We start from the raw sequence: 15,059 nt of genomic DNA, 5'->3' as shown, positions 1-15,059 counted from the left end.
GGAAATTTTGTATGGGTAGTCATGGGCATTTCCAATGATTACTGTGTTTGTGGAAACTGGTTCCCTTGCCAAATTTGTGAGATTCATAGTATGTCTATCATATTAGTCCAACAGCAAACCAAGATTTGCCAGTACATTATGAACAGGCTGTTCCGGGTATATTTGGTTTGAATGATATTTTACATATAATTAACACTATAGACATTAATGCCAAGACATAAATACCATTTTTGATGATTCCACCACCATTTAAAATTGATACCACAGGCAATTATAGGTACTGTCACTCAATCCATGTAAATGATGTGCATGTATCCATCTGTGTATAGCATCCGCCTCAGATGTGGGAGGTTGTGGGTTTGAACCCTGGCTGAGTCATGCCAAAGACTTCTAAAAATGATACTAAAAGCTGCCTCGCAAAGCACTCAGCATTAAGAGGTTAGTGTTAGGACTGGTCAGCCTGGTGTCAAAATAATATGACTGGGTGGGACGTCATGGTACATGTCTGCGGCAAGATGCCCCAGTGCTAGACATCACTTTAAACTGCCACACTGCAGACATTGTAGTGATATGACTGGAAAATTGTTAAAGCTATGTTAAAAACCCAAATCACACACACACAATACTGTTCAAGAGAGTCATAAACGTGTGCTGTGTGATAGGCTATACTTCGTATTGTGGTACATTAAATAGGAGAATAGAACTTAATTGGTATATTGGGACCCATAAAAATACACGTGTTTATTAATAACAATGTTAGTATCATTTTTATAAGTCTTTAGTATGACTCAGCTGGGGATCAAACCCACGACCTCCCGCATCTGAGGCAGACACTCCAACCATTAGGCCACCAGAACAGTGAACAGTATTGTAATGAGCACAGGTAGAAACAAGATTCTAGTCAAATAAATCAGTCCCCAAACCTGTACTGGTACACTGTGTGGTTTGGGATATGATATCACCTATTCATAAAATTCTGCAATTATTGCAGACATAACTGGCTGCAATATGAATGCAGATATTGATCTATTTTATACACCAGTATTTCTCACAGCTCTTGAGTTATGATCACATGATTTACAAGATGTCAATCATTGGATTCAATAAGGAAAAATGCTTTATCTATTGCTAAAAGACCCTTTAAACCAATGGTAACTCAAGAACTGTGTGACATACTCATGTCTAAAAATAATGTGCACTCATGTGTTGCTGATAAATCTGTCTGCTATAACTGCAGTATTTTACACATAGGAGAACCACCCCAACATACCGATAATGGTTTGGGGTCTGATTTATTGGTACATGGCGAGTCAAGTTTACAAGGATTGTTTGTTTTTTAATTAAAATGGTCAAATTCGAATATAACATTGAAAAGTGCAACAGTTTGCTACCCACCTTTGAATTTGAGCCCTGAAGGACAGACTACTGTTTTCTCTGAGGATAAAAAATTAACTTACCACAAAAGCTATACTATATCTTGTGGATATACCAGTAAATGGTCCTGAAAGAAGGAAACAACATTTATGAAGCCAATATGGGACATACAAGCATCATTGTAATAATGTTCGTGGTGTAGGCAAATTATGAAAATTTTAAGCTGATGTGTAAATAGTACAAAGATCTAACTCATTATTGAAACTTTTCAATTTACAATTCACTGGAATCAGTCCTGGATTTAAAAAACAATGGGTTTGAATTTTAGTTTATTCTCAATTAACTCAACTAACTTCACTTTCATACCTTACTTTTGCTTAACTGGAAATGAAGCTCGAGCTAAAACTCAAGTTAGGCAAGGACATGTGATAATAATGAGTAGGAGATGAATTAGTGTAATTCAAGATGGCGAAATAATGAGAGAAAGTATCACGAGGAAGTAGAAATAATAAACACCAGTAGGATTAGTAATAAACACAGCTTTTCTTGCTGAAGCAGCAATATCAGTGGAAAAGAAAATGAAGTACTAGCAACAACAATAGTGACAGTAGAAATAGGGATTGAAGTAATAGTGACAGACGTAGTAAGAACTGAAGTATGTGACAGAAGTAGTAGACAGATGCAGTAAGAACTGAAGTAATAGTGACCTAAGTGTGGGGATTGAAGTAATAGTGACAGATGTGTGGGGTTTGAAGTAATAGTGACAGAAGTGTGGGGATTGAAGTAATAGTGACAGAAGTGTGGGGATTGAAGTAATAGTGACAGAAGTGTGGGGATTGAAGTAATAGACAGAAGTGTGGGGACTGAAGTAATAGAGACAGAAGTGTGGGGATTGAAGTAATAGAGACAGAAGTGTGGGATTGAAGTAATAGAGACCAAAGTAGTAGGGATTGAAGTAACAGTGACAGAAGTAGTACGGATTGAAGTAATAGTGACGAAGTAGTACAGATTGAAGTAATAGTGACAGAAGTAGTACAGATTGAAGTAATAGTGACAGAAGTACATGTAGTAGAGATTGAAGTAATAGTGACAGAAGTAGTACAGATTGAAGTAATAGTGACAGAAGTAGTACAGATTGAAGTAATAGTGACAGAAGTAGTACAGATTGAAGTAACAGTGACAGAAGTAGTACAGATTGAAGTAATAGTGACAGAAGTAGTACAGATTGAAGTAATAGTGACAGAAGTACATGTAGTAGAGATTGAAGTAATAGTGACAGAAGTACATGTAGTAGAGATTGAAGTAATAGTGACAGAAGAAGTATGGATTGAAGTAATAGTGACAGAAGTAGTAGTACAGACGGACTGAAGTAATTGAGACAGAAGAAGTAGGGATTGAAGTAATAGTTACAGAAGTAGTACGGATTGAAGTAATAGTGACAGAAGTAGTACAGATTGAAGTAATAGTGACAGAAGTTGAAGAGATTGAAGCAATAGTGACAGAAGTATGGATTGAAGCAATAATGACAGAAGTAGTAGGGACTGAAGTATAGAGACAGAAGTAGTACAGATTGAAGTAATAGAGACAGAAGTAGTATGGATTGAAGTAATAGTGACAGAAGAAGCAGTATGGATTGAAATAATAAAGACAGAAGTATGGTACCAAAGTATTAGAGACATAAGTAGTAGAGATAGAAGTAATAGAGATAAAAGTAGTAGAAATTGAAGTAATAGAGATAGAAGTAGCAGGAATTGAATTAATAGAAACAGAAGTAGTAAGAATTCAATTAATAAGGATAGAAGTACAGTAGTAGGAATTGAATAATATGGATAGAAGTAGTAGAAATTGAATTAATAGAAACAGAAGTAGTGGGATTGAAGTAATAGTGACAGAAATAGAAGGATAGAAGTAAAGAGATGAAAGTAGTAGGAATTGAATAATATGGATAGAAGTAGTAGGAACTGAATTAATAGTAACAGAAGAAGTAGGGATTGAAGTAATAGTGACAGAGATAGAAGGATTGAAGTAAAGAGATCAAAGTAGTAGGAACTGAAGTAATGAGACAGAAGTAGTAGAGACAGAAGTAATAATGACAGAAGTAGTAGGGATTAAAGACAGAGTAGTGAAAGAAGAAGCAGTGGGGACTGAAGTAGTAGTGGTGATAGAAAGTAGCACAGACAGAAGGTGCAGAGACAAAACTAGCAGAGACAGAAGTAAGAGACAGGAGTAATAGGCTGAAGTAGAAGAGAAGTAATTGGGGCAGAAGTGGCATAGATAGAAGATGTAAAGCCAAAATTAGCAGTAAGAGACAGGATTAACAGGGACAGAAATGGGATGAAGTAGTAGTAAAAGAAGCAGTATGCAATGTGAAATGGATCAGTGTCATGCCCTGAAAGCATTTAGAGGGACAGAAATGGGATGAAGTGGTAGTAAAAGAAGCAGTACGCAATGTGAAATGGCTCAGCGCCATGCCCTGAAAACATTTAGAGGGACAGAAATGGGATGAAGTGGTAGTAAAAGAAGCAGTACGCAATCTGAAATGGCTCAGCGCTATGCCCTGAAAGCATTCAAAGGGACAGAAATGGGACAAAGTAGTAGTAAAAGAAGCAGTACGCAACGTGAAATGGCTCATCGCCATGCCCTGAAAGCATTCAGACCATAAGCAGCTTTAGAAGCTGTTGTTCCAAGAATGTCAGTAACAGACGGATTCTTAAGTGCAGAAGAATTGGTTTCATAAAGTAACACAAAAAAATGTGCAGTCAAAGAAGAAGATGAATTATATAACCATGAGCAGTCTCTTGGAAACTATGTGGCAGAGAGATCTACAACATGTAATACCAGCTATAAGAATGACTCTATGTCAAAAAGCCCTACAAACACATGACAAACAGGTACCACAGAATATATATGAATTAAAGTCCACACCTTTGTCTGAGTGTGCCTAGGACAGAAAAATTTTGCAAATTGGAAACTATCTCATCAATAGATACACGTCTCAACAGAGCTTGTTTTCTCTTACTGATCATGACATGCCAAGCCTTGACAATACTGATGCGCCCAAGGTTCTAAAACAACGTGTAAAAGCTGTACCATCACACATGCAAAATTTAAACCTCAGAAGATGGATGTAACTGCAAAACAATAAAAAAGAAAGAAAATGTTACTGAAGATTTAAAAATTCAATAAGCATGCCACGTCAGATATGAATACTTGTTAAGCTGTTGCTACATCTGAGTGCACTAAGGGGAACATTTCACAGTCCAAAGGTGTATGGACTACTTTGGTTTCGCTTTTCACTGAATTAATATGGATGAAAATAATGAAATTTCACTTAAGGGTGATCATCAAAAGAAGGACACAAGCTTAATTCTACTTGAAGATAAGAAAGTCCCTGCACATATTTCCCAAAGGTCAGCCACAATCCTAGTAGAGTTTTTATGGTCAAATTTAAAGCAATTGGTACATGTGGGCTTCAATATCTGCAGTACGTAGAAAATGGAGTTTTTAGGTTGTTGCTGAAAGAATTCCCTTTTGCATCACATGTTATATGTGAAGAGAAGTATTCTTTCACCCGAGATAACCTAAAATCCATGATCAGGGCAAACAGAACCAAAGAAATTAAAACTGACATCTACCTCTTAAAAGATGATGGTGAGATTATCAGTACAGAAAATATTAGCAAACCTGCAGTTACTAAAACCATTAGGGGAAAAAAAACTGATCAGCAATTTTCTGACTGGTCATGTGAGAGAGCTTTGAATCATGAAAAATATCATTCTATATATAGATAGTGAGTATCACATCCAAGCACATGTGAAGGCAGAGCTAGCTCAGGCAGATTGGTTTTGGGGATCCCTAAAGCACACACACAAACTCACACACAATACAAGAACATCTAGTTAAGCAAAATGTTGATTTGGAAAGTTGATAATATTTTTCATTCATCGTGTTTTTCTTCCCACTGTTCATCTTTACTGTTAAGCATGTACTGTGCATGTATGTGTGTGTATAGTTTCAGTTGAATCTGAAGCGTATGTGTCACATAGTATGATATTATACAGTGTGATCGCAATTTATGTGAGGGTTATGTTTTTGAAGGGCGCTCATAATTTAAGATTCGCTTAAAATGGGATAAATTTCTCCATAAAAATTCAGTATGTTAAAATTAGGTGATGCTTCTTCAAAGTATATTAAAATATAAAAAATAATACAAGTTTTCATAAAAAGCAATGGGAAATGAACTTAAAACAGGAAATATAAAATAAAAACAGGAAATTATGAATTTTAATCAATAGAACATATGTACATGTAATTAAAACACAAAAGCTGCGTTCTACATGTACTTTCACTAAGGTTCAAATCATGCTTTATCATGGTGGTACTCTGACCAGCTTCCTACCTTTTCACTACTTCAAATTTAACCTCTAAAGAAATAGCCTTCCTTGGTCTCTTCAGATTATCACTTGTTCGTCTTTTAGATGTCATCACTAATAACGTTCCAAAACTGTACTGTAACAAACAATTTCTTCATGTACATACATAGGCAGGATGGAGGCCACAATAAACTGAATGGTGGAGGTGTAAGAGCTGGGAATTGTGAGTAATGTTTCCATGTGATGGTGGCACAATCTATATGTACGAGAGAGTTATCTCCATAGTAGCGATCTTTTTTGCCTTTTTCTCCATCTCGCATTATTTCGAATTCGTGTGAATTGAGATCACATAAATCGTTATCAAACTACATTTTAAATACATGTATTTAAATTATAATTAGAATGAAGTCGGGGAGGGAGTGGGCATGTTGATGTATGCTCTCAGAAAGTATATATACTTTCAGTGATAGCAGGACTCCAAATTCAGTGTTTGAATATGTTTGGCATAAAAGTAGTTTTTCCACTACATTCAAAAATAGTTGACTTCTTTTTGATAGACTAAAGAATAATGATCCAACATGTTTTGGTTAATAGGCAGAACGGCATTTTGGGTAATCGGTTTAATTTCCATTTTTGCTCATCTATTCAAACTTATGTTGCTTTATTTTCACCAACTTAAAAGACACACTGAATATATATGTTGTTTTAAATCATATCAGATTTTTTCAGATACAAAATATGTAAAATATATTTTATTTTTTATGAGCAAAATATCATTAAAATATAATGCCTCAAATAAGGAAGCTCTCATGAAACTAAGGAAACTCTCATGAAAACAATTTACCATCAGTTTTGACTGAAAGATCTGGGCTTTTAAGTTTTTGCTAACTGTAAATTTCTTTCTAAGAAAAGTAAATATCAATGGTTTACACAGAATTTACTAATAAATGGTATTAAACAGGAATTAAATATACATGAGGGAATGTTGCTCTTGTGTTATGTTTAATGTACTTCAGTAGTTCTGACACAATTTAATACCATCCTCTGATGCTGGTATCTATTAATCAGGAGTGACCGTTCTTGTCTCTTGTGGGGAGTAGACTGGAGTCATGCTGACCCGACCCTTATGGGGTCATTCTCCAGCTAATTTTTAAAAGCAAACATTAGAGGAAATCTCTATGAATGTACTGACAGAAAGTAGTAGAGACAAAAGTAGTAATAGAAGATGTTTGCAAGGAACAGGAACCCTAGCAGTAGGACCGAGGAGGAGGGGGACACATAGTGAGTAGTAGTAATTATAGCTGTAGTAATTATAGTACTAGTAATTATAGCAGTAGTAGTAGTAGTATTTATAGCAGTAGTAGTAGTAGTAATTATAGCAGTAATTACAGTAGTAAGTAGTAATAATTGTAGTAATAGTACTAGTAATTATAGTATAGTAATTATAGTAATAGTAATTATAGAAGTAGTAATAAAAGTAGTAGTAATTACAGTAGTAAAAGTAATTATAGTTGTAATAATTATAGTTGTAATTATAGTAGCAGTATTAGTAATTATAAAAGTAGTAATTATAGTAGTAGTACTTTTAGTAGTAGTAATAGTAGTAGATACTAGTAATTACAGTAGTAGTTGTAATTATAGTAGTAGTAGTAATTATAGTAGTAATAGTAATTATAGTAGTAGTTGTTGTAATTATAGTAGTAGTAGTAATGATAGTAGTAATAGTAACTATAGTAGTTTTTGTAATTATAGTAGTAGTAGTAATTAGAGCAGTAATAGTAATTATAGTAATGGTAATTATACTAGTGTGTATGTGTGATTTGCATTTTTAATGTAGCTTTAATAAATTTTCAGTCATATCGCTATGATATCTGCAATGTGGCAGTTTATAGTGATGTCTAGCACTGGGGCATCTTGCCGCAGACATATAGCATGATGTCCAACCCAGTCACATTATCATGACACTAGGCTGACCAGTCCCAACACTAACCTCTTAATGCTGAGTGCCAAGCGAGGCAGCTGTTAGTACCATTTTTGTAAGTCTTTGGTATCACTCGGCAGTGGAGTAATTATACTAGTATGGGTAATAACAGTAGTAGTAGTAGTAATTATAGTATTTGTAATGATAGTAGTAGTAGTAGTAGCAATTATAGTATTGGTAATTATAGTAATAGTAATTATAGTAGAAGTAGTAATAATTGTAGTAGTAGTAATTATAGTAGTAGTAGTAATAATTATAGTAGTAGTAATTATAGTAGTTGCAGTAATTATAGTAGTAATAATAGTTATAGTTGTTGTAATTATAGTAGTAGTAGTAATTATAGTAGTTGTAGTAGTAATTATAGTATTAGAAGTAGTAATTTTAGTAGTAATAGTAATTATAGTAGTAGTAATTGTAGCAGTAGTAATTATAGTAATAGTAATTAAAGTAATAGTAGTAATTATAGTAGTAGCAATAATAGTAGTAGTAGTAATCACAGTAGTAATATGAATTTAAACAGTAGTAGTAACTATAGTAGCAGTAATTATAGTAGTAGTAATGATTATAGTAGTAGCTGTGATCATAGTAGTAGCAGTAATTATAGTAGTAGTTGTAATTATAGTAGTAATTATGGTAGTAGTTGTAATTATAGTAGTTGCAGTGATTATAGTAGTAATTATAGCAGTACTATTAATTATAATAGCTGCACTTATACTAGTTGTAATTATAGTAGTAGCAGTAATTATAGTAGTAGTAATGACAGTAGTAATAATAATTATAGCAGTAGTAGTAGTAACCAAATTAGTAGTAATTTTAGTAGATGTAGCAGAAGGAAAAGTAATATACAGTAAAGTACTATAAGAATGTATGCTTACCTATGATTGCAGCACCATTAACTGAACCTGGCGAACCTTTCATATCTGAAGTTAAAGTAGGTAAAAATTGCATCAGAAAAAAATATGCTTCAGTGTAATCAATTCAGAATACAGTGTGCATTAGAAGGATGATTATAAGCATTCAAAGGTTTGTTAATGGCTTCACTATGGCCATTTTATTCATTGTGCAATCAATTCTCAAGTTTTAAGGCTTGATAAATTCTGCAAAAATATGAAATTAAATTCTTAAGTACAAGACAAGATAAGGTGCCAATTGCATTATGCATTTCTGTGATGTGGCTTTATCAGTGTTTCACACACTTGTCATAATTTCATAAGTTTTATCTGCCAAAACAATGAAAAATGTAAAACCCTTTTTGCTTACTTCAAACCTGACACAATTGGAATATAGCAAACAGGCAATATTAATTTGGTTTTTATCCCCAAACATTTATCCTCAGAATCTGTTCCTGCCATACTTTTACTTAAGAATGATAAAATGTAAGCAATGTGATATACAGTACTCCCTCATTATAATGTAACCCATTTTATTGCAGTCCCATCAATAAGGTGTCGATGGTCATGGTTCCATGACTTCATGTGTTTCTTCCATGATTTTTAAATGTTTGCTTTGTTGATATTCAGCATTAAACATGTGATCAAATATGTCTCATATGCATACACTATCCATATCACTGTAGATGTCTGAAAAGGACAAAAGTATATGAGATCTTTCAACTATTCCAAATATTAATGAGCTTCTGGGTTATGTGACTCAGTGACAGGACAGCTGAAGCAAGGGCTAAAAACTAGTTGTGAACTTTTTATGCCTGAAAAATTAAGTAATTTTGGAAATAAACATATTTTGGGTATTGACCAATACTAGTATGAGCCATTGTCAGACAAACTCCATGATTTTCACAGCTCTGAAGCTGGCAGATCAGAACTGTGATGTAAAAGATAATATCAACATAAACATACTCATGAACAGGAGTTGGTATGTACCAATTTTTTTGTATGTTTTACAATTTATATTTATGTTTGCACGGAATCGAGTCTTGGATTCGGCCAATGTGGGTATGTGAGAATGCTTGCCAGTAGCTTCTCGAGGGTCAGTGGTTCTTTCCAGGGATTTCTTCCTCCACCGTTAATACTGGCCGCCATGTATAGCCTATCACGTGCTGATAAATGGCGTTAAACCCTACAACAACAACAACAATTTATATTTAAAAATACAATTTGTTTTATTCTTAGTTCTGAAGACTATGAGAGGTGGGTGGGTGAATGTAAATAGTAATAATTCAGATATTCATTACAGTTGCTGATGTGAGTGCAGGCGATATTATATAGTATTAGTTTAGTATAACATTTAAGTACTAGCTTAATTGCCCATCCTAAGACAGGAGTCATAAAAAGTCTAAAAGTATCTTTTCATGAAAATACAATGAGAACTCTTTTGAAAAACTTAATTTCATGTTTATTGCATTGGAAAATTTATTTGATTACAACATTAGAAGTGAACCATTAATTTTTTTCTTGAAGTGGACCTTGTGGAGACTTTGATTTACACTTTAATACTGTTGTGAATTTTGGATCATGATAATGCCAAATAAAGCAGTCCAAAGGAAAGGAACATGGGCCCATTTAAATAAATAACAATATGTTCTAATGTCTGTCCCTGTGACTTGCTCATTATCTTGTTTTTCTTTCACATTCCATCCAACATCTTTCAACTGCATCTTCTTGTTGACTCGTGTCCTAATTTAACTGAATGTTATAGAAATATACGACATGTATGACAGAAGCAGAAGTATCTTGTTCATAGCAGATCAAAAAATGTTGTCATTGTTTTTATTTTTGCATATAAGTATAAAAAATGTTTTACTATTGTTTATACAACAGAAACTGGATCATCTGCATATGAATTACAAATTTTCATTACAATTTATAAATTTTGTTTGGCTATCATAACCTAATCTTTATGTCTTAGTTATCTTTAGTGAGGCTTGAAGTAAGCAATAAAAAAGTAGAGTTTCAACAAATATAATAACACAAATTTAAAATCTGGATGGGTGAATTTAAAAGAAAGTTTGAACATCATTTTTAAATTTTAAAAAATTGGGATGCTGCCATGAGTTTCAAATTTGTGACCTCTTGTTTGACAGCTGTTATAAATAAGTTTCAAGATAAAAATAAAAAAGTTAAAAAAAATTTTAAACATTGGAATGAGCAAGTTTAAAAAATATGTGAAGAAAAAATACGAAAAGAGTAATTTTTAAAAACTTTTAAAATTGGGATGCTACTGCGAGTTTTAAACTTGCAACCTCTTGTTTGGCATATAATACACAGAGAACAGAAAGAAAGACAAATATGGGTGTTTATATATAAGATATTGCAGATTCTGTGTCAGATAGTGTGTAAAATTTTGCTTTTAAAATGTGCTTGTATCTGGGTGCAGAGATGTATTATATATATATGAGGCAATTTTTGTAATTTTTTATGATTGAGCCAGGCATTTTATTTTACAAATCTGGTTTTAAATAACATTTTACTGTTATAGTGCCATTGTAGTATAACCTATGTATTAGTCATTCTTTCTTCAGTTACTTCTTTCATAGGTGTTTTGCAGTTTCTGTTAGCTCATGCCTATTGAGACAGAGAGAGAAAAAGAGAGTTTGTGTGAGCATGTATGTGACTGTGTGTGTGATTCAGATTTTTAACATAGCTTTTGAGAATTTTTCAATCATATTGCTGTGATTTTTTAGAAAATGACTGGGTGTTTGACGTTTGGACTTTCAGCAAAGTAAAACATGCCTTTGACTATTTTAAATACTATAGTAAATAGGAAAAAGGAAGAAGGCATTAATAGTAACATTAAACGTACCCATGTCATATGTGTGACTGTGTTATACATAGGTGTTTTATAATGGAATCCATGACCATACCCATGTCATATGAGTGACAATGTTATACCCAGGTGTTTTATAATGGAATCCATGACCTAACCCATGTCATATGAGTGACTGTGTTATACCCAGGTGTTTTATAATGGAATCCATGACCTAACCCATGTCATATGAGTGACTGTGTTATACCCAGGTGTTTTATAATGGAATCCATGACCATACCTGTCATATGAGTGACTGTGTTATACCCAGGTGTTTTATAATGGAATCCATGACCATACCTGTCATATGAGTGACAATGTTATACCCAGGTGTTTTATAATGGAATCCATGACCATACCCATGTCATATGAGTGACTGTGTTATACCCAGGTGTTTTATAATGGAATCCATGACCTAACCCATGTCATTTGAGTGACCGTGTTATACCCAGGTGTTTTATAATGGAATCCACGACCATACCCATGTCATATGAGTGACTGTGTTATACCCACATGTTTTATAATGGAATCCATGACCATACCCATGTCATATGAGTGACTGTGTTATACCCACATGTTTTATAATGGAATCCATGACCATACCCATGTCATATGAGTGACTGTGTTATACCCAGGTGTTTTATAATGGAATCCATGACCATACCCATGTCATATGAGTGACTGTGTTATACCCAGGTGTTTTATAATGGAATCCATGACCATACCTATGTCATTTGAGTGACCGTGTTATACCCAGGTGTTTTATAATGGAATCCACGACCATACCCATGTCATATGTGTGACTGTGTTATACATAGGTGTTTTATAATGGAATCCACGACCATACCCATGTCATATGAGTGACTGTGTTATACCCACATGTTTTATAATGGAATCCATGACCATACCTATGTCATTTGAGTGACCGTGTTATACCCAGGTGTTTTATAATGGAATCCATGACCTAACCCATGTCATATGAGTGACAATGTTATACCCACATGTTTTATAATGGAATCCATGACCATACCCATGTCATATGAGTGACTGTGTTATACCCAGGTGTTTTATAATGGAATCCATGACCATACCCATGTCATATGAGTGACTGTGTTATACCCACATGTTTTATAATGGAATCTATGACCATACCCATGTCATATGAGTGACTGTGTTATACCCAGGTGTTTTATAATGGAATCCATGACCATACCCATGTCATATGAGTGACTGTGTTATACCCAGGTGTTTTATAATGGAATCCATGACCATACCTATGTCATTTGAGTGACCGTGTTATACCCAGGTGTTTTATAATGGAATCCACGACCATACCCATGTCATATGTGTGACTGTGTTATACATAGGTGTTTTATAATGGAATCCACGACCATACCCATGTCATATGAGTGACTGTGTTATACCCACATGTTTTATAATGGAATCCATGACCATACCTATGTCATTTGAGTGACCGTGTTATACCCAGGTGTTTTATAATGGAATCCATGACCTAACCCATGTCATATGAGTGACAATGTTATACCCACATGTTTTATAATGGAATCCATGACCATACCCATGTCATATGAGTGACTGTGATATACCCAGGTGTTTTATAATGGAATCCATGACCATACCCATGTCATATGAGTGACTGTGTTATACCCACATGTTTTATAATGGAATCCATGACCATACCCATGTCATATGAGTGACAATGTTATACCCAGGTGTTTTATAATGGAATCCATGACCATACCCATGTCATATGAGTGACTGTGTTATACCCAGGTGTTTTATAATGGAATCCATGACCATACCCATGTCATATGAGTGACTGTGTTATACCCAGGTGTTTTATAATGGAATCCATGACCATACCCATGTCATATGAGTGACTGTGTTATACCCAGGTGTTTTATAATGGAATCCATGACCATACCCATGTCATATGAGTGACTGTGTTATACCCAGGTGTTTTATAATGGAATCCATGACCATACCCATGTCATATGAGTGACTGTGTTATACCCAGGTGTTTTATAATGGAATCCACGACCATACCCATGTCATATGAGTGACAATGTTATACCCACGTTTTATAATGGAATCCATGACCATACCTATGTCATTTGAGTGACCGTGTTATACCCAGGTGTTTTATAATGGAATCCACGACCATACCCATGTCATATGAGTGACTGTGTTATACCCACATGTTTTATAATGGAATCCATGACCATACCTATGTCATTTGAGTGACCGTGTTATACCCAGGTGTTTTATAATGGAATCCACGACCATACCCATGTCATATGAGTGACTGTGTTATACCCACATGTTTTATAATGGAATCCACGACCATACCCATGTCATATGAGTGACTTTACAGAAAGGGAATACTGTATTCTTTTCTTTTCTGAAGCTCTTACCTTTTGCCAAATGTGTATTGACATTACATAAACAGTCTTTGCCTTGGATCTTTGTCCTACAGATGTGAGACTCGAATTCACAACATGTCAAATTATGCTTGCTACATAAAGATTCTCTTTCTTCCAAATACATCATTTCCGAGCAGTCTGTATCATTCTCACACAAACTAAAAGACTTGAAACATCTGCAGTCAATCTGCAAAAAAATGCAATTTTTTTAATGAGAGCATGATATCATTCTGCGCAGACAAAATTTTTTATAATCTCTAGGCTGATTAGGATAATGAGCTGTACCATGGAATTTGGTGTCTCACATGCAAATGGTGTTAAGATCTACAGTCAAAGCAGGTACTCTTAGTGTATCATGGTATGACTTTGAACACAAACTAATACTGGTATTATTCCAAAGATTCATGACAAAGAGTCACCAATATAACCCGTACAGAAATTTCTCATGGATTCCATATGGAATACTTATAGAATCCATAAGGAATAGATATGGACTGAAAAACTTATGGAATCAGACAATTTATTCCATATCAATTCCATAAGTACTTCACAGCAAGTGAAAATTCCATATGGAATAAAGTTGCAACTTTAATCCATAAGCACTTTTTTCCATATGGAAAGCAGGCTCATGTATTCTAGCATCATGGAAAATACTCTCTGAAGAATTAATAACCTAAACTATCTGATTAAAATAGAAATATTGGTGGGAGTTTGAGTACATGTATATGTCAGCATAGCTGATGTGGAAGGATGAATATACTCATAAATTTGAAGAAACACATGTACGTCAGTTTTCTTTAATTTATTTCCATAGATGTTTAAAAACAAAGACATGACCAAAAAAGTAGGGAAAATGTAAACATGATCAGAAAATTAATATTAAAATACAAGCATAGATGAATCTTTGGTGCAAGGTTGATTTTGGGGGTGATCTAATGTTTATTCTGAAAAGTAATTTTTTTGGCTTCCTATTAAAATATGCTCTACAAAAATCATACCCTAGTGAAAATGTGACTTAAATTTCAGCAAAATCAATGAACATTTCTTGACATTCACTCAAATGTCCTTTTTCACTAAAATTATGGTATTTTAGGAGATTTTATCAAAATATAAGAAAATATCAAT

At 34.0% G+C, this 15,059-nt stretch overlaps 1 protein-coding gene across 6 annotated transcripts in view; it reads right to left on the bottom strand.

Moving 5' to 3' along the window:
• Positions 1-15,059, bottom strand: part of LOC149806924 (uncharacterized) — a 174,502-nt gene that overhangs the window by 11,665 nt on the left and 147,778 nt on the right. For 5 of the 6 annotated variants that reach the window (XM_089959754.1, XM_089959737.1, XM_089959744.1 and 2 more), the window contains 3 exons: positions 13,926-14,121; positions 8,604-8,648; positions 1,458-1,501 (listed from right to left, as the gene is read on the bottom strand). In XM_089959754.1, the coding sequence (XP_089815880.1) occupies positions 1,458-1,501; positions 8,604-8,648; positions 13,926-14,121 (285 nt within the window). Of the gene's footprint in view, positions 1-1,457; positions 1,502-5,778; positions 5,884-8,603; positions 8,649-13,925; positions 14,122-15,059 lie in introns of those variants that run through there. The other variant, XM_089959761.1, reaches the window with a different exon arrangement.

This window comes from Sinohyriopsis cumingii, chromosome 1 (assembly GCF_028554795.1).
Source record: "Sinohyriopsis cumingii isolate HCF-2022 chromosome 1, ASM2855479v2, whole genome shotgun sequence".
Taxonomy (NCBI): Eukaryota; Metazoa; Mollusca; class Bivalvia; order Unionida; family Unionidae; genus Sinohyriopsis; species Sinohyriopsis cumingii.
Note: the sequence above shows the minus strand (reverse complement) of the source record. Positions and strands in the feature narration are given on the sequence as shown.